This window comes from Ogataea philodendri, assembly GCF_020536065.1.
Source record: "Ogataea philodendri strain CBS6075 chromosome Unknown scaffold7, whole genome shotgun sequence".
Classification (NCBI taxonomy): Eukaryota; Fungi; Ascomycota; class Pichiomycetes; order Pichiales; family Pichiaceae; genus Ogataea; species Ogataea philodendri.
The window spans coordinates 310,990-327,990 of NW_025763914.1; the positions used below are offsets into that span (position 1 = coordinate 310,990).

A 17,001-nucleotide genomic window follows, 5' to 3' on the forward strand; every position below is an offset into this window, starting at 1 on the left:
GAGCGGTGCTACTCGTCTGCAACCCGGAGAAGACTGAAGCCACTTCTCGAATCGGGTACTAAAGATTGATGGGTTTCCCCCACCATGAGGCTTCCGGATCCCTTGACTCCTTTATCTGAACCAAACGGTCCTCCACTCACACCTTTGTATTCGAGTTTCTCGAACGGCACACACATGCGCCCTGAAAAGCTCATGTGGCTGTCCCTCGGGCTGATGACCTAGGGCATGCACTGGTTAGACCAAAATGGGTTCAGATTCTGACGCGCTCCCTTGTCTTTGTGGAAGACTTGGCCTTGTTGAACGCCTAGCGAGTTTTTGGATCTTCCCTGGTATGGGGGGTTGCTCCCCCAGGTTCGACTTGGGAAAGTCAGGGATAGATAAGGAGATATCTCCCGGGACCACATACCGGAAGCGATCTGTTGAGTGATCTCAGCCAGTGGGGGATTAGCAGTCCCCCATTTCCATGGAGCGTGGGACCAAAGTGTGCATTCTGGTTTGAGTGGCAGTAGTCCTTCGGGGCGAAGATAAGCGTGTCCCAGAATTGCATGTTCTCCCTTTGTATCATGCGAAATGGTCAATGGTTGTTGGATTTTCACGAGTCTATCACTCTGCAGGTGAAGGGGCCGCTGCTACCATTTGATGGGGAAATCGATCGTTTCAGTGGCTCGCCTACTATAATGGGAAGCGAAACCTGCTCCGCTCTGCCAAAAGGCCACTCTTGTGGAGACAAGTCTCCTACGGAGCTACCAGCGCAAGTAACGGAGGACATGGGGCAGGCGTTGCTTCTTGAAGATGAGGTCGGGGATGTCTTGGGAATACAGGTTCTCTGGTTTCCAAACGCCTTGAGACCGGACTGAGGGGGAGTGATGTGAACTTGACGCCGCCAACCTTGTGGGGGTAAAGGGGTACACTGTCTTCCTAGGACGGTATATCTGCCTTTTGGTGGGAGCCAAATTGCACCGCCGTGCTTTTTTTTGCATATTGGGCTTTTTCAGGCTCCCACTGGGAGGATGGCCGGACTGGTTTTTACTTATCTAGGGGGGTAAATATCAGCCATGCCGGCCCCACAGGGGGAAGCTAGTGCCAGGCAGGTCCTTATTTGGAGGAGGGGGGGACCTGTTCAAATTTTTTTTGGCACTAACTTCTGCGGGGGGAGGGGGGGTATCGCCAAATTTTGCAGGTCACGTGACCAATTTGAAAGTGGAATAACTCATCAACAAGAGCAGATAGAAGGTCATTGACATGGGCGCTGTGATCTAGAGGAGTTGAAGAATCGAATGGTGGAGTTAGAATGGCTAAAAACCCAATATTGACGAAATTACCTTTTTTGGAACTTGGAAGATGAGACAAAATTGACCAGGAACAAGGCGTTTTTGCCGAGTAGTAGCCCAAATAAGGCTTTACGCGCCTTTGAGCAGCACCTGTATGGCTGGAACGTGTCGGAGGTGCTAGGTAGACAACAATTGGGCCCAGAAACGAGATAGTGGGCGATATTTTGAAGTCCCAGTGAAGTGGGCCTTTTCGAAGAGGGCCTAATAGACCGACTCAATTGAAATTGAATTGGGACTTCACTTGGAAACCTTCATCCAGTATGAGTAACTCGACCGACATTAGCTGGCAAGAACTAGTGGTTCATTTCAGACATTAGCACATGGGTCGATGATTGATGGCCAAAGAAGAAGAGAACAAGATTTCTGGGGTCCACAATATCGAGTTGATTTTGTTTTGTGATAAATAGGCCGCAGATAACCGTTAGTAAAAGTGGGGAAACAGGGGATCTGACAAAGGGCCGATACGTGTTCTATTGAACTTGACTATATATTGTTTTCCCACCGAAGGGGATACCCAGCCAAGACACCCTATGCAGCCCCCACAATCAGTCTTAAGTACGTGGTGGCCATATAGGCTATCAAGGCAATTAGACACAGACCGGTTCTCTCTCAAAGATCAAATACACTATGGGACCAAACAAACTGCTAAAGATAATCATGATGACATTAAATAAGCCACTTTATTAGTTTCGAACGGTGCGCTCTTTAGGAAAAACACCACAATGATTCAGACTTTCATATGAAAAGACCATATGGCATGGCGAAACGGCCTATTTTGTGCGGTGATTGCCGTTGCGTCTGTCTCTACCGTCTCTACCGTCTCTGCCATCTCTGCCATCTCTTCCACCTCTTTGCTGTTTCTTCTGCATCGGACGGGATCTGTTCTGGCCTCTGTTCTGGTCCTTGAATCTATCGATTATGTCGTTGCTCATACGCACGTATTTGATTTGACTTCCACGCACATACACCTCGGGCACCTTTTCGAAGTTGAGACCATGCTGGTCGACGGTGACGGCGTCGATGAGCGTGAGATTCATCCAGGAATCACAGTTGTCGAGCAGTCCGTTGACCGTCTCGCCCGACTTCAACTCCACCAAAATCGGCTGCTTTTTCACAGACGTGAGCAAATACAAGGGAAGCATGTTGTTGAACAAAATTAAGAGATAATTTTTGTTTGTTGTCTGGGTCGTCCGCAGTGCGAATTCTTCCCCATATTTTTTTTTATTACAGGCCTCAAAAGTCGGAGATAATGTCACCTCTTGACCCGTCTTCCAGCAAGTGTTATCGGGTGGATTTGCCCGATACGGAAGACGAGGAGGCATCACATCGATTAGATGTGCGTTCGGGCTCGTCATCTGCGATTTTACGTTCGCGAATCATCTTGTACGGTGGCTCGGTGCTGCCCTTGCCTTTGGACGCGGGATTTAAAAGACAGGAATTACAAGCTCAATTCGAGCTTGCGGTGCAGGAACACGCCAAGTGCGGCAAAATACACCAGGATTACAACAAATATCTATCCACAGAACTGTTTTCGCTTAGTTTGCTCGATCGAAAGTGGGTCCGTAGGAAACCAATCCCAAGCTCGGAAAAACCTCTGGCAAGAATGTTTCATTCTATGGTGGTCCATGATAATTACATCTACATATTTGGCGGTTTGAGGTTCGACGCTAACAACCAATTGAAGCTGCTCAACGATTTCTGGCGATACGACAAGTTTGAAAAGGTTTGGAAGTGCTTGCTGCCCCCAGACAATGACATTCTACTTAAACGGTACGACCATATGACAGAATTTGTTCCGGAACTCTATGTGATCAAGGAACCAAGCCATCATGGGTTCGTCATATTTGGTGGGCTGGACGAGGACGACAAGCTTATTAAGGTGTCGCAAATCTACGACCTGGTTTCTGAAAAACTGCATCCTCGTCTGATCTTTAAGATGAGGTTCGCGGACGATTCAGAAAATATCGGACACCATGCGATCGAAGCGTCAAAGGACGACGAGATTGATGTCCCAACATTAGGGATCCGTGCAACAACGAATTCCATGGTTTCTGCCCAGTCGCTGGACTCGTCTCAGACCATTCCCGCGGTGTATATCTACAAAAGCCAGCCAGACGAAAAAGTCGAGCCGTTTGTCACGTTCTTCCTGGACAAACCCGACACTGGAATCACAGAGAAGGTCCCTCCCAAAAATATCAGTAAGATGATCCCGTTCGAGCTCACGTTCCCGACATTGGGCTACTTTGGCGAAAACCTCATTGTCACAGGATTCCGTCCCGCAGAAAAGACAATTTCTCTGTACATATTCAACCGTGTTTCGCGGACCTGGACAAAACTGCAGGTTTCCTGCACCCATTCTCCAGATACTCACCGTTTCTTCAAAGGGTTTGTCTGGAACTCACACCACAAGGTGATTTTTCTTGGAAGCGCAAAACATATTTCGGACTATCCAACAGTTCAGCATTTCGACCATTTCATTTCGGTTTCGCTCCCGTTCACCAACACTTACGGAATTGAGCTTGAGCACGCTTTCAAGGACGAGGCGCTCCACAAATCGTCGTCGGTCTCACACTCCTTATCGCAGCCGTCGTCCTCGTCCACGCAGCTGAAAAACGAAACTACCAGCTTTGCGGCCTACTCGCACTACGTGGCTCCGCAGGTGATCGCAAACTCCATCCGGTCCGTGTTCCCACCGTACGCCGTTGCGCTGGGTAAGAACGCTTTTGAGAGAACAGGGTCGTTTGCAGACTTTGAGTTCATCTGCGACGACGGAACTTCCATCTCCGTCCCGCTCAGTCTGTGTCGAAGACGATGGGGACGCACTTTCGACAAACTTTTAACAGATGCATATGCTAGGGCATTTGCTGAGAGAAACTTGCTTCAAGATAGGTACCCGGGAACGCCTCATAGCACGGTCAACTCCGAAACAGAAAGCATCCCTTCGCTGCGTTTGCAGAAGGGTAGCGACTTGAGAGCTCCAACTTTCAGATATCCTTTCCAGGACTCTGGAAGAACAACTCCTGGTCCAGGAACACCTACGTATGGGTCCGTTCCTGCGTCCAGACGCAGCTCCTTGAACGTGCCAACAACATCGCGCAGAGATTCGGTGGGCCCTTCTCGTCGAGAGTCCGCCACGTCTCGACAGAACTCGTCGTTTGGGTTTGAGAAACTGGCCATGACCTCCAAGAGCTCGAACATGCACCGCAGTTCCATTGCGTCCACGTCTTCGTCTTCGTCTGCATTCTCTGCGGTGCCGCGTGCCAGCGTGCCAAGTTGTCCAGCCACATCCAGTATCGACCAAGCAGACTTCAATAGTCTTCCAAATCCTATTTATGTCGACGATCTGCCTGCACAGCCGCCAATGCCGCCCGAACGAGCACAGTCTCAGTCAGAGACCGCCTCCAAGATCGAGACTCCGCCGCATCTTTCGTCCAAGTCGCTACCAACGAGTCGTCTAGCATACTCTGTTTCGAATTTCGAGGACGTGGACCCACTTTCCGAGTCAAACACGTCGAACCTCACGTCGAACCTCACTTCTGAGGACGACGTCGACTTCCCAGACGAATCAAAAGCAGAGATCGACTTCCGCTACCTACCAAGAACACTGTGCTTGCCGTACTCTAGGACCACCGTTCGGGCGTTCTCGGAGTTTCTGTACACGGGACAGCTTGGTAGCAACTGGAAGGTGATTCCCACGTGTGCGGAGGTTTTAATGATAGCCAAGCTCTACGACGTGCCGTTGTTGTACGATCTGATTTCCGAGGTGTTGTTTGTGGTGATTGCACGGAAAGAAGCCAAGCTGGTGGAAAATGCCAAAGAAGCTCGCAGCAAATTGCAAGTACCTGGAGACGGCACTGGGATAGCTGTGATCGACCAGTTCACGAACTATCTCGCCACTCTGGACGACAACCTGCTGGACGTTGTTCTGCTGAAACGGGCTTCCAGAGCTGTTGGCAGGTATTCTCGAGCAGGAAGTTTGGAGAGTTCCGAGGTGAATCTACGAGAACCATCCACTTCCAGAAAGAGAGCATCTTCGTTCACGCCGTCCATGACAGAGAGTCTGGACAGCAGCAACAGCGGGGAGGATTTCACCAACGAGACTCTGGGGCTGCTGGATCAGGACTTTTACGCAGAAACCAAGCCGGAGGACGACGCTTTGGACGTGAAGGAATGGCCTACTCTCAAGGATCTACTGAGACCGGACGGCAAGACGTGTCCGGACGTGATCATCGACGTGCTGGTGGAGATCGGGGCGCTGGCCAGCGACATAAAGCTGATGCTACGTGCGATCAACTGTCGGGAGATGATCATGCAACTACGCGACCGCAAGCGGGAGCCGATCGACGAGACCGAGCTGAGCGAGAAGCTGGCAGAGGCACGATTGCGGCCGCACATGCGCACAACCAAGTCGTCGAGCTCGCTTCCTCCAGACACCGTTTTCAAGAACCGGAGCGAGAGCGAGTCTTTTGAGCAGCCGCCACGCAAGAGCTCTGACCAGCCACGCATCCCGCACTCACTCACGTTCACAAGTCTCGAGCGGTCCTTCACGTCAACCAGCGCCGAGGCACATAGCCCGCGCAGAAAGCGCGGGTTCGGACTTTTCAAAAAGAAGTGACACGACGTCATCATATGATTGCACGGGCGGTGTCAGGTGTGGTCATTGTAGGGTCATATATTTTTTAGTAAGTGAGGTGATTAGGAGGAAGACACTAACCCGTTGATTGTTCTTATACGGCGTGTGCACCAAGAATCGTTGTATGTCGTTTATTTCTTCATTCAATTTTAGCTCGTTCACGGCCTCCAAGACGCAGGACTATGTTTCGCTGATCCAGTTCTACAAGTCGTTTGGGTTGTCTGTGATCAAGACGTTCAGCAAGGATGCCAACTCGTCTGGATCAGAGCTTGTGGGCATTTCCAGCGACTCTCGTCGGGAGTGCTGGCTGAGTTCGTTTCCATTGACACGGGCCGTGGGCCACGGCGTTTCTGGTGCCTTCAACAAGGGGGCCATGATCAAGTTGCGTCTTGTTAGCCACGATGTTCACCGCAACATCGAGGTTCCGGGCGAGATCGTGTTCTTTACGGTGGACCCGGCCAAGATCCGGGCGATCTGCGAACAAAACAACTACACCATCGAGCAGGGCGACTCCAAAGTGGAGTTCTTTGTGGTTGATCCGTTGGGGAACAGAATCGGGTTCACCCAATACCCATCTGCCGTTGCCAAGGAGAAAGTGTCCACGGTGGAGGATCTTGTTGCTGAGAATCCAGCGGCTGTTTCCCCCGTTGCCAAGCAAAACACCGACAAAAAACGGATAGCTGTCATGACCTCTGGCGGAGACTCGCCCGGTATGTGTGCTGTCGTGCGGGCTGTTGTTCGTGCGGGCATCTACTACGACTGCGAAGTGTACGGGTGTTACGAGGGTTACTCGGGACTGGTCCAAGGCGGGTCGTTGTTGAAGAAGCTCGACTGGGAAGACGTTCGTGGCTGGCTGTCTCTAGGAGGTACTCTTATTGGAACGGCCCGGTGCATGGAGTTCAAAGAGAGATGGGGCCGGCTCAAGGCTGCCAAGAACATGATTGTGGAGGGAATTGACGCCTTGGTCGTTTGTGGAGGAGATGGCTCCTTGACAGGAGCAGATCTTTTCCGGAGCGAGTGGCCGTCTTTGCTGGAGGAGCTGGTTGCTACGGGGGAGATTTCTACCGAGCAGCGGGCCAAGTACCAATACCTGACGATTGTGGGACTGGTGGGGTCGATTGACAACGACATGGCTCTGACAGACTCGACCATCGGCGCATACTCCTCGTTGGAGCGGATCTGCGAGATGGTGGACTACATTGATTCTACTGCGGCCTCGCACTCGCGGGCGTTTGTGGTGGAGGTGATGGGCCGGCACTGCGGATGGTTGGCGTTGATGGCGGGCATTTCGTGCGGAGCGGACCATATTTTCATTCCTGAACGGCCGCACAAGGCCGGCTCATGGCGTGACGAGCTCAAGAGAGTTTGTTCGCGGCACAGAGAAAAAGGCCGTCGGAAAACCACGGTGATTGTTGCCGAGGGGGCCTTGGACGACGAGCTGAACCCCATCACGTCGAACCAAGTCAAGGACTGTCTGGTGGAGATCGGGCTGGACACGAGAATCACGACGCTGGGCCATGTCCAGCGTGGAGGCACGGCCGTGGCGTTCGACAGAATGCTTGCCACGTTGCAGGGCGTGGACGCAGTGCGGGCTGTTCTGGAAAACACGCCAGAGACGCCGTCGCCGATGATTGGCATTCTGGACGGCAAGATTGTGCGCAAGCCGCTGATGGAGGCGGTGAAGCTGACCAAGAGCGTGTCGTCGTCGATTGCGGCCAAGAAGTTCGACGAGGCCATGGCCCAGCGTGACTCCACGTTCAAGGAGAGTTACGCAAACTTTTTGGACATCTCGGAACACGACGACGGGTCGCAGGTCCTGGACGCTTCGAAACGGCTCAACATCGCCATCATCCACGTCGGAGCCCCAACAGCAGCGCTGAACCCGGCCACCAGGGCCGCTGCTCTGTACTGTCTGTCGAGAGGCCACACTCCGTACGGGGTCCAGAACGGATGGTCTGGGCTGGTGCGCCACGGAGCGCTCAAGAAGCTCGACTGGATGGACGTTGAAGAGTGGCACAACATTGGAGGGTCAGAGCTCGGGACCAACAGAACACTGCCATCCACCGACATGGGCACCGTGGCATACTACTTGCAAAAGTACGAGATCCAAGGACTGATCATCATTGGTGGTTTTGAAGCATTCCGGTCGCTGTACGAGCTCAACAGGGCAAAGAAAGAGTACCCGATTTTCCACATGCCGATGGTTTGTTTACCAGCCACGGTTTCCAACAATGTTCCCGGAACGGAATATTCTCTCGGGTCGGACACTTGTTTGAACACGCTTGTGAATTACTGCGATGCAGTGAAGCAGAGTGCGTCAGCCACCCGTCGTCGTGTTTTTGTTGTTGAGGTGCAAGGAGGAAACTCGGGCTACATTGCGTCGTATACGGGGCTTGTGACCGGGGCACTTGCAGTGTACACTCCGGAAAAGAAAATCTCGCTGCGATCGCTGCAGGAGGATTTGGAGCTGCTAGAGAAGAATTTCGAGAAAGACCAGGGCAACAACAGGTCGGGAAAAATGTTTATTCGCAACGAAAAGGCCTCTGACACGTACACGACGGACCTGATTGCGGAGATCATCAAGGAGAGCGGACATGGCAAGTTTGAAAGCCGGACCGCGATCCCGGGACACGTTCAGCAGGGAAAAGTTCCGTCTGCGATGGATCGGTGTCATGCAGCCCGGTTTGCAATAAAGGCGTGCCAATACATTGAGGAACGCAACTTCTCTGCTCAGGTCGCCATTGAGACGTTCTGGAAGGAAGGGTTTGGCTCGAACTTGACCTCGAAGGGCCATTCGGAGGCGGACCTAAAATTTGTCTACAAGCACGGCAAAAAATACGTTATTCTGCAAGATAATGCCAAGGTGATAGGGATCCACGGTTCTAACGTGATTTTCGAGGACATTGACCGGCTATGGGAACACGACACGGACCTGGACCAACGGAAGGGCAAGCAGGTTCACTGGAGCACGATGATAGAGGTGAACGACCTGCTTAGTGGACGAAGCGTTCTTAGAGATACTCGCCGATTATAGTTGCAACAATGCAAAACCAATGCCGAAGGGCGGTGCTAAAAAAAAAATATGCTCGCAACGGCTCTTGGGCGGTGCAACTGTTTGCAATTAATACATGCGCAAGTAAAGAAGGTACTGGTGCAAAACAAGCGAGCATGATAGGAGGTTGTCTTAGCACCGTGCATTCGCAGATCGTGCACATTGCACGTCCCCGGAGCCGCGCAATTGGCTGACCAATGTCGAATACAGCGTAAAATGGACGATTGTCATTGTATGCAGAAATGAAACAAAGGTTGTATATAGGCAGCTTATGTAAAAAGAAAAGAAAAAGAAAGTTAGTCCCAAGTCTAAAATTGTCAAGGAAAATATTGAACAACAAGAAGAAAAAGTCCGGTGTTTATCTAATTATCTTCACACCTGGTTGATGAGCAGCAAATACAGATAGAACGTCGCTCCTTTCGTTTTCACATTTGTTCCCAGCAATTCTGCTTCTTTCGGTGTATTCTAAAAGCAATGTCGCAGAATTCGCACGGTCATCACACACCACTCCCGCCTTTCCATGCTCATCCCCAGCAGAATGCCCCGTCCAGTGCCGACCCGTCTGACCATTCAGCGCCGTCCCAGAAGGTGTCTGCGTTTGTTTCCAAGCTCTACTCCATGCTGAACGACCCGCAGCTGGGGCATCTAATCTGGTGGAGTCGAACTTATCAAAACGACTACTCCACGTTTGCCCTGTTGCCGGGCGCAGAGTTCGCCAACTCTTTGACCCGCTATTTCAAACACGGCAACGTGGCCTCCTTTGTTCGTCAACTACACATGTACGGGTTCCACAAAGTTTGCGACAACAGCCCAACGCCTACTCCGCCAACAAACCCTAATCTTTCAGACTCGGACCAAACATCCAAAATCCAGCAGCCCGTGTGGGAGTTCAGACACTCCTCGGGCCGCTTCAGAAAGGGAGACGAGTCGTCCTTGCCCTACATCAAGCGACGGTCTTCGTCCGGACAGAAATCGCTGCCTCCCAACGCAACGGAATACGTTTCTTCCCAGATCCTGCCCCCGCAACACCAATACGAACATTTCTACCCGCCGGTCGAGTATCATCAGCCACATATTTATGTCCCCGTGCAAGACGTCCAGCAACAACAGCAAACAGCCTACGAGTACTCCGGCCAATCAATTCCGCCATCCATGCAGGACGTGGAACATAAGCCAAGAAACTTGTCGGTCAATAGCCACATCAGCGATAACACAGAGGTGTCGTTCCAGTCCTCCTCCAGAAACAGGTATCCTTCTGTGTTTCTGGACCCGCTAGCACCGGCCCCTCTTCCGGCACCTTTCGCGTACCAAAACGCACACCATCTTCAGCACTTCCCGCATCACGACCAGCAATACCCGCCGCTAGCGGCACAACATCATATCCCATTGTCGCAGAGACGCGCTGGATCGTTTCCTAATGTGTCCAAGCCCCTTCCCCAACAGGAAACCCGGCTCCCAAGATCGATTCCAACCGAGTTTGTGCCGCCGCCGCAGCACCCTCATTCGCCCGTCCCGCAGGCCTCTGTCCATCTCCACCATCGCTTCGCATCTCCTGTTTCCAAACCAAGCCCCTCGCAGCCTTTAGCGCCGCGCATAAACACGCCATCCTCGCATCAGCGTATTATGCAGATGCGTCCCTCAGTGTTCGAGCTGCATCACAACCTCAACTCCATCTCCTCTGCGTCCACCGTGGGCTCCAGCTCGATCTTCAGTCGCACCTCCGTGGGCTCCTCCATCGCCGGGCCCAGCTCCAGCCTTGCCTTCGCCATGAACTCCCAGTCCGGCCAGTCCACCGTCGGCCGCAACTCCTCCATCTCCGACCTCCTCAATGCTGAGTCCCACTCCCAGCTGAAACAACTGGACCCTCCCAAGGGGGACAAACGGTCGTACGACTCCAACTCCGAGTCCGATCCTGATGACGAACTCGAGTCGAAAAAAAAGTCAAGACTCAGCTCCCATGCTGAGCACTAATACTGTCATTACTATTTCTTGTCGGTGTATTTAACAACTATGTACTTGTGAAGATAGTCAGAAAGGCCTCTTTGTCGTCTTTTTGGCGGCCCGTCCGTTGCTCTTGCGCTGAACAACCTCGTCCTCCGAGTCGGAGTCTATGGCCGCGGCAACGCTGGTTTTTTTCGTCTCTTTTCTGGGCTTTTCCACCTTTCTGCGTGCCTTTGTTCTATTTTCGTTCCTGAGTCTATTTTCCAGCGCCTGCAACGATCGCGACTGGTTCCGCTGCGCAGGGTTCGCCTTCCGACCGCTCTTGCCCGACGTAAAGTCCCCGATCTTGGAACTCTCTGTTGACAGGTCCAGCCCTGCACCCGGCTTGATCACCGGCAACTGCTCGAAAACACTCGCCGTGGACTTCTCGCCGCCCTCGCCGCCCAGCCAGCCGCTTATTCGCAAACTCGCCTGGCTCAGCTTCTGTTGCAGCTCCGTGTGAAGAACATTTGACATAGAGAGGGAATAAAAATATTTTTTTTCTATTATTTTCTTATCTTGTTTGTTATGGACCCATTACGACTGTCCCAGATCGACGAGGCATCGATCTCGTCGCTGTCGTCGGCGTCGATAGCGTCCGACCCGATCCACGAGACCAACTCTGTGCGGTCGTACCATCCGGGCAGGAAGTCGCGGCTCAATTCGGTGGCCTCTGTTCCTCCACCCACGGCTGAAGCAAGCATCAAATCGGGCGACCATGTGCCCGCACATTCCAGCGGGTTCAGACGACGCACATCCACTGTCACGTCCTGGTTCAGACACCAGGGCTCGGATGACGCCTCGCTGGAGCCCGTCAGCCGCAAACTCACCAGACAATTCACCCAGCAGACGGCTCCCGGCACGTCTGCCTTCTTTGTGGATGGCATGTTGCCCAACAGCGTGGACGACGCCAACGAGGAGGCCATTTCCACCATTCTCAACAGCGAAGACTCCGACAACGCAGACTCCGACGACGAAGAGCGCGACAACGACCTCACAAAGCTCAATAGCATCAAGAAACAGGTCACCCACGAGGTGAAGCAGCAGCTCAACAAGATTGGGTTCTTCGACCCCAAGTTCGACCGTGTCAAGACCATGTTCCACTTCGTCAAGGGCTACTTCCTCATCACAGGCGTCATCATGGCCATCTACAGTCTCTACTGGGGAGCCATGTACCACCGGACCTCGAGACTCAAGAACTTCGATTTCTGGGTAATTGTGGACGAACAGGATACTTTGTCGCAGTACGTTGTGGAGGCTGCTAACCGTGTGCCCAACATTGGTACCTGGATCCCGAAACCGTACCAATCCATCTCCAACGACACCTCGCAGCTCCATTCCATCATGGCACGCAAAGTTTACAGACAGGAGATCTGGGGAGCCGTGGTTGTTCAGCCCGGAGCAGCGTCAGACTATCTAGCTGCTCTCCAGTCAAACTCGGACTTTAATACCACCGGTTTGATGGAAGTTATCCACGAAACAGGCCGTGATTACGTTGCCGAGTCCTCGTACTTCACCAGAGCCTTTGCGTACCTCCAGCAGGCGTTTACAGAGCTGCAACCGAATATGACTGCAGAACTGACCGCACAGCTCTCTGACTCGCAGAAACTAGCCGTCCTGGATAAACTGCTGTCTCCCATAATGTTCACTGTGACAGACCTCACTCCAGCCCATCTGCTGGCGCCCATCGTTTCTGGACCCCAGCAGTTTGGCCTGGTGTACCTGCACTTGCTGTCGCTGCTGCAGTTTGCGTTCTTCCAGCCTTACCACAACAAAATCGCATCAGAACTCAAAGACGCTTCATTTATCGCTTATAGACTCATCTCGTCCCAAATCACATACATCATACTGGGACTCGGTTACACTCTGGTCCAGGTGTTTTTCCAAATCGACATATACACCGCTTATCCGCATAAGGTTGGGTTTTTGATCTTTTGGTTATCGTCGTACCTGGTGCTATCGTCGCTCGGCGGAGTGAACGAGAATATCAGCATCTTTCTACAAGCAGTCAAACCGAACCTGATTCCAATGTGGATGTTTTTCTGGATGGTGTCCAACATCGCCCCAACCTACTACCCAATCAGTTTGAGTCCGAAGTTCTACAGATACGGATACATGATGCCTATTAAAAATGGATATGATCTGTACAAGACTCTTTTGTTCAACACGTACAAGCCGGCCAACATGCCGCGAAACGTGTGTGTGCTGATCGGCTGGGTGCTCATCACCAACGCGCTGCTGCCGTTCACCATGATGTACTATACCAAGGTCAAGTCGGAGGAAAATAAGAAGAAGATCAAGTTGCTCAAGAAACTCAAGAAACTGCGCGCAAAACACCACGTTTTCAGAGACAACACCGTCGAGGAGAAGCCATCGCCGCAGTAATCAGGCGAGCGTGGCCTCCAGACGGCGTAGAAGCTCTGTTTTGTCCAGATTGTGGCGCTCGTCCCAGATAAGCTCGATCATCTTGGAGTTCTGTCTCACGAGTTGGTCCACCGTCATGCTGGCGGACCGGCGCAGTAGCAGCTCCTGCACGCGGACCAGGTCCACGGGTGAGTACACGAGTGTCTGTGGTTCTGGCCTCTCATACTCCTCATCTGAAGACTCAGGCGCAGGATCTTCGTTTTGCTCCTCTTGCACCTCCTTCTGCAGCTCCTCCTTAATAGGCTGCTCTGCAGGAAGAATGGGTTCAACAGATACAGACTCGGGTTCCGGAGGAACCGGGTGGTCATCTCCTCCATTCATGAGCTGTGCTTGTTGCTGCACGTCGACCACCACTGCATCGTTCTGACCTTCAGCGGCCACCTCGGCCTCGGCAATCTCTTTTTCTTTCAGCTGCCGCAAGTACTCGGCTTCGCGGCGCTTCTCGCGCTGTCTTGCGGCCTTCCAGTCGGCAGCGAGCTGGGGAAACGCGATCTCCATCTCCTCAATGCCGACCTGGGCGTTGGCATACATCTCGTTGGCCTTCAGAATCCGGTCGCGCTCGCCAGACATGTTTGCATCCTTCAGAATCATCTCGATGTCGCCGAGGAACTGTCGTGGCTCTGAATAGTACCCGTTCCACAATCGTTCCTCAATCACGTCCAAATCGATATTATAATACAGTTTTCCCGTGGCCACCTCCAAGATCCTGTCGTCCTGTCTCTGGTACGGTGCTTCTGGGTCTGGCTCCGGCTCGAACAGATGCACCAGGTACGAGTCCTCGATGATGGGTTTTTTAAACCGCTTGTACCGCGCCTTGAACAGCTCCATCAGCCCAGACAGTTTCACCTTGAGCGTATTTTTCAGACGCATGTCCGCACGGGCGATTTCCACCTCTTTGCGTGGCTCGTCCACAGGTTCTTTTGTCTCCTCGACAATCTCGATTTTAGGCAGCTCTTTCAGCTTCCGTTTTGGACGGCTACCAATCTCGTTGTACTCGATTGGAGTCAGCTGGAAACACGTCCAAACGTTTTCGAAAAACCGTTTTCTCTGCTCTTCTGACGGTTTGTGCAGCTCCACAGAGTCCAGCTGGGTGAACCCGAAAATGGCGTCCAATTCCTGGTAATAGTTGTCGTCCAACAGATCCTGCTCCTCAACCATACCGATCACCAAGATCCGGTCGTTTGGGTCCAGTGTGCGAACGAGCCCGGATATCGTCGACCGCAGCGACGACGTGATGTCGTCGAGGAAACTCAGAATGTACGGAACGTACAACACGCTGGGCTTGTGGCGTTTCAGTTCCTGGAACAGCTGGATCACCACGTTTTCCGGCGAGATCGACGAGTCCGTGTACAATTTGGCGAAATCGAGCGTTTGCACGTTGAAGCCCTCGAAACTGTGCAACACCGCGTTCGCAATGTACTCCTGGCCGTCGCCCTTGTGGCCTGTGATCAGCAGCCGTGGCTTGAAGACACGCAGCTGGTTCAGCTTCGACAGCAGCTGCTGGTGCTGGAATCCGCCGTCCGGCTCGAACGAGGTCAGATCAACGTACTGGCTCTCCTCGAGCAGAGTGACGGGCTTCTCGCTCGGAATCACCTGCCGTGTGCGCTGCACAATTGTGTCCAGCTGTGCCTGGAGCAGCGGAGCAATGGCCTCGGGCAACGGGCTCGAGCTGAGCGACGTGGCCCGCGCGCTGGACGGCACAATCTTGTCCAACGTGCGTGTGAAGTCGCTCGCAATCACCTTCACCTTGTTGATGTTGATCTTGAGCTTGTCGTTGGATTGGTAGATCTGCGGATAGGCTCTCTGGATCGCGTTCAATGCGCTCTCTGTACAAAGGGCCTTGAGATCGGCTCCACCGTAGCCCTTGGTGAGCCTGGCCAGCTCGTGCACAAAGCCCGGATCCAGCTGGTGGTCCCACTTGCGCATGTGGATCTTGAGGATCTCCTCTCTGGCCTTGTCGTCGGGCAGCGGAAAGTAGAACTCCCTGTCGAATCTGCCCGGTCTGCGCAAAGCAGGGTCGATCGAGTCTGGTCTGTTGGTGGCTCCGATCACAATCACCTGGCCACGGTTGTCCATGCCGTCCATCAACGCCAGCAGCGTCGACACAATCGACGCGTGGATCTGTTCCTGTTTGGACGACCGAACCGGCGCGAGTCCGTCGATCTCGTCAAAAAAGATAATCGACGGCTGCTGCTGCTTGGCCTCTTCGAAAAGCAGCCGCAGGTGTCTTTCGGCCTCGCCGACCCATTTGGACAGACAGTCGGCTCCCTTCCGCATGAAAAAGGTCACCTTTCGCTGCTGTGACGAGCACGAGGCGGCCAGGGCCCGTGCCATGAGTGTTTTTCCCGTACCAGGCGGACCATGGAACAAAACTCCTCGCGGCGGCGTGATGTGAAACCGCGAGTAAATCTCCGGGTACAGCAGGGGAAGCGTGATCATCTCCTTGAGCTGGTTGATGTAGTTGTCCAGTCCACCAACAACAGAAAAGTCGATGTTGGTGTCTATTCCAAGTGGATCTGTATCTGCCAATGTATTTTTCTTCTTTCCAGGGACGTTTGAGTCCACCGTGACTATGTTCAATTTGTTTGGGTCTGTAGGCTTGAACAACTCGTTGTCGTCTTCGGAGTCGCTGCTCTCGACGTTGCCGATGGCCGTCAGCGTGTCGGGCACGCCGCCGTTCTGGAACAGAGCGTGAACGTCTCCTCCACCGAACGGCCCCACGGTCGGGAAAAGCCGTCTGATCTGCGTGGAGGGGGCCACAGACCCTCCAATGCCGCCAAACCGGCCGCCAGCACGCCCGCGACGCGGACTCTCCATGAGATCGACGCGCCCGGTGTCTGGTTGCAGGATCGGAGGCGGCAGCTGGTAGTTGACGTTCTTGCGCTCGCGCAGGTTGCGCTGCACGGGCGAGTTGAGCGGCGAGTCGTCCTGCAGCGCTTTCAGCTCGTCGGCCAGTGTCAGGCTCTCGTCCTCCTCGCTCTCGTCGTCAAACTCCTCCACCTCCTCCTTGCGCGGCCGGCCGCGTGTCCTCCGGGCAAGTCGCCCGTTGCGACGCCGCTTCTCCTTCTTGAGGTCGAACTCCTCGTCCTCGTCCACGTCCTCGTCGTCCTTGACGATAAACCCTGGCTGGCGTCGCCTGCGCGGCCGCAGCGAGTCGTCCGAGCTGAGCACCTCGTCCTCGTCGAACTCGTCGTCGCTGTTCGAGGCCACCTTCTCGTCGAACTCCTCGTCATCCAGCTTGCGCGACCGCGTGCGCCGCCGCTTGCGCGAAGAACCCCCCTCGTCTTCGGCAGACTCGTCGCTGTTGTGCCCGATCTCGTCGTCGATGGCCGCCAGCAATGCGTCCTCGTTGTAGTTCACCGACCGCCCCCGCGTGCGGTGCGTCCGGATGGCGTCCTCGTCGCTGTCGTCGTCCACAGGAACAGACCGTTTGCGCCGCGTTCGACGCTCGTTCGTGTCTGACAACGACTTGTCGTCGGGCACCTCTTCGGCCTCGGACTCGCCGCTCGAAAGGCCCGGATACCGTCTTCTAGCTTTCATGGCTCTACTGCGCGTGCTTTCGCCGATATTGTCTCCGAATT

At 53.6% G+C, this 17,001-nt stretch overlaps 13 protein-coding genes across 13 annotated transcripts; 6 read left to right on the plus strand and 7 right to left on the minus strand.

The window, feature by feature from the left end:
• Positions 1-545: 545 nt before the first annotated feature.
• OGAPHI_003013 (uncharacterized protein) lies at positions 546-857 on the plus strand (the record flags this gene model as incomplete). Its single annotated transcript, XM_046203946.1, has 1 exon — positions 546-857. The coding sequence occupies one exon, from the start codon at positions 546-548 to the stop codon at positions 855-857; it is 312 nt and encodes a 103-aa protein (XP_046062176.1).
• Positions 858-2,083: 1,226 nt separating this feature from the next.
• Positions 2,084-2,491, plus strand: OGAPHI_003014 (uncharacterized protein; the record flags this gene model as incomplete). The annotated part of the gene is made up of 1 exon (XM_046203947.1): positions 2,084-2,491. The coding sequence occupies one exon, from the start codon at positions 2,084-2,086 to the stop codon at positions 2,489-2,491; it is 408 nt and encodes a 135-aa protein (XP_046062177.1).
• OGAPHI_003015 (uncharacterized protein) lies at positions 2,102-2,686 on the minus strand (the record flags this gene model as incomplete). The annotated part of the gene is made up of 1 exon (XM_046203948.1): positions 2,102-2,686. The coding sequence occupies one exon, from the start codon at positions 2,684-2,686 to the stop codon at positions 2,102-2,104; it is 585 nt and encodes a 194-aa protein (XP_046062178.1).
• Positions 2,581-5,946, plus strand: OGAPHI_003016 (uncharacterized protein; the record flags this gene model as incomplete). Its single annotated transcript, XM_046203949.1, has 1 exon — positions 2,581-5,946. The coding sequence occupies one exon, from the start codon at positions 2,581-2,583 to the stop codon at positions 5,944-5,946; it is 3,366 nt and encodes a 1,121-aa protein (XP_046062179.1).
• Positions 4,236-6,339, minus strand: OGAPHI_003017 (uncharacterized protein; the record flags this gene model as incomplete). The annotated part of the gene is made up of 4 exons (XM_046203950.1): positions 4,236-4,657; positions 4,775-4,913; positions 5,062-5,269; positions 6,170-6,339. 4 exons carry the CDS (start codon positions 6,337-6,339, stop codon positions 4,236-4,238), a joined length of 939 nt encoding a protein of 312 aa, XP_046062180.1.
• On the plus strand, positions 6,089-8,998 carry OGAPHI_003018 (uncharacterized protein; the record flags this gene model as incomplete). Its single annotated transcript, XM_046203952.1, has 1 exon — positions 6,089-8,998. The coding sequence occupies one exon, from the start codon at positions 6,089-6,091 to the stop codon at positions 8,996-8,998; it is 2,910 nt and encodes a 969-aa protein (XP_046062181.1).
• Positions 6,751-7,116, minus strand: OGAPHI_003019 (uncharacterized protein; the record flags this gene model as incomplete). The annotated part of the gene is made up of 1 exon (XM_046203953.1): positions 6,751-7,116. The coding sequence occupies one exon, from the start codon at positions 7,114-7,116 to the stop codon at positions 6,751-6,753; it is 366 nt and encodes a 121-aa protein (XP_046062182.1).
• On the minus strand, positions 7,159-7,701 carry OGAPHI_003020 (uncharacterized protein; the record flags this gene model as incomplete). The annotated part of the gene is made up of 1 exon (XM_046203954.1): positions 7,159-7,701. The coding sequence occupies one exon, from the start codon at positions 7,699-7,701 to the stop codon at positions 7,159-7,161; it is 543 nt and encodes a 180-aa protein (XP_046062183.1).
• A 492-nt stretch (positions 8,999-9,490) lies between the features above and the next one.
• OGAPHI_003021 (uncharacterized protein) lies at positions 9,491-10,987 on the plus strand (the record flags this gene model as incomplete). The annotated part of the gene is made up of 1 exon (XM_046203955.1): positions 9,491-10,987. One exon carries the CDS (start codon positions 9,491-9,493, stop codon positions 10,985-10,987), a length of 1,497 nt encoding a protein of 498 aa, XP_046062184.1.
• On the minus strand, positions 10,672-11,473 carry OGAPHI_003022 (uncharacterized protein; the record flags this gene model as incomplete). The annotated part of the gene is made up of 2 exons (XM_046203956.1): positions 10,672-10,914; positions 11,105-11,473. 2 exons carry the CDS (start codon positions 11,471-11,473, stop codon positions 10,672-10,674), a joined length of 612 nt encoding a protein of 203 aa, XP_046062185.1.
• Positions 11,474-11,502: 29 nt separating this feature from the next.
• On the minus strand, positions 11,503-12,093 carry OGAPHI_003023 (uncharacterized protein; the record flags this gene model as incomplete). The annotated part of the gene is made up of 1 exon (XM_046203957.1): positions 11,503-12,093. The coding sequence occupies one exon, from the start codon at positions 12,091-12,093 to the stop codon at positions 11,503-11,505; it is 591 nt and encodes a 196-aa protein (XP_046062186.1).
• Positions 11,525-13,381, plus strand: OGAPHI_003024 (uncharacterized protein; the record flags this gene model as incomplete). The annotated part of the gene is made up of 1 exon (XM_046203958.1): positions 11,525-13,381. The coding sequence occupies one exon, from the start codon at positions 11,525-11,527 to the stop codon at positions 13,379-13,381; it is 1,857 nt and encodes a 618-aa protein (XP_046062187.1).
• OGAPHI_003025 (uncharacterized protein) lies at positions 13,382-16,960 on the minus strand (the record flags this gene model as incomplete). The annotated part of the gene is made up of 1 exon (XM_046203959.1): positions 13,382-16,960. One exon carries the CDS (start codon positions 16,958-16,960, stop codon positions 13,382-13,384), a length of 3,579 nt encoding a protein of 1,192 aa, XP_046062188.1.
• Positions 16,961-17,001: the final 41 nt, after the last annotated feature.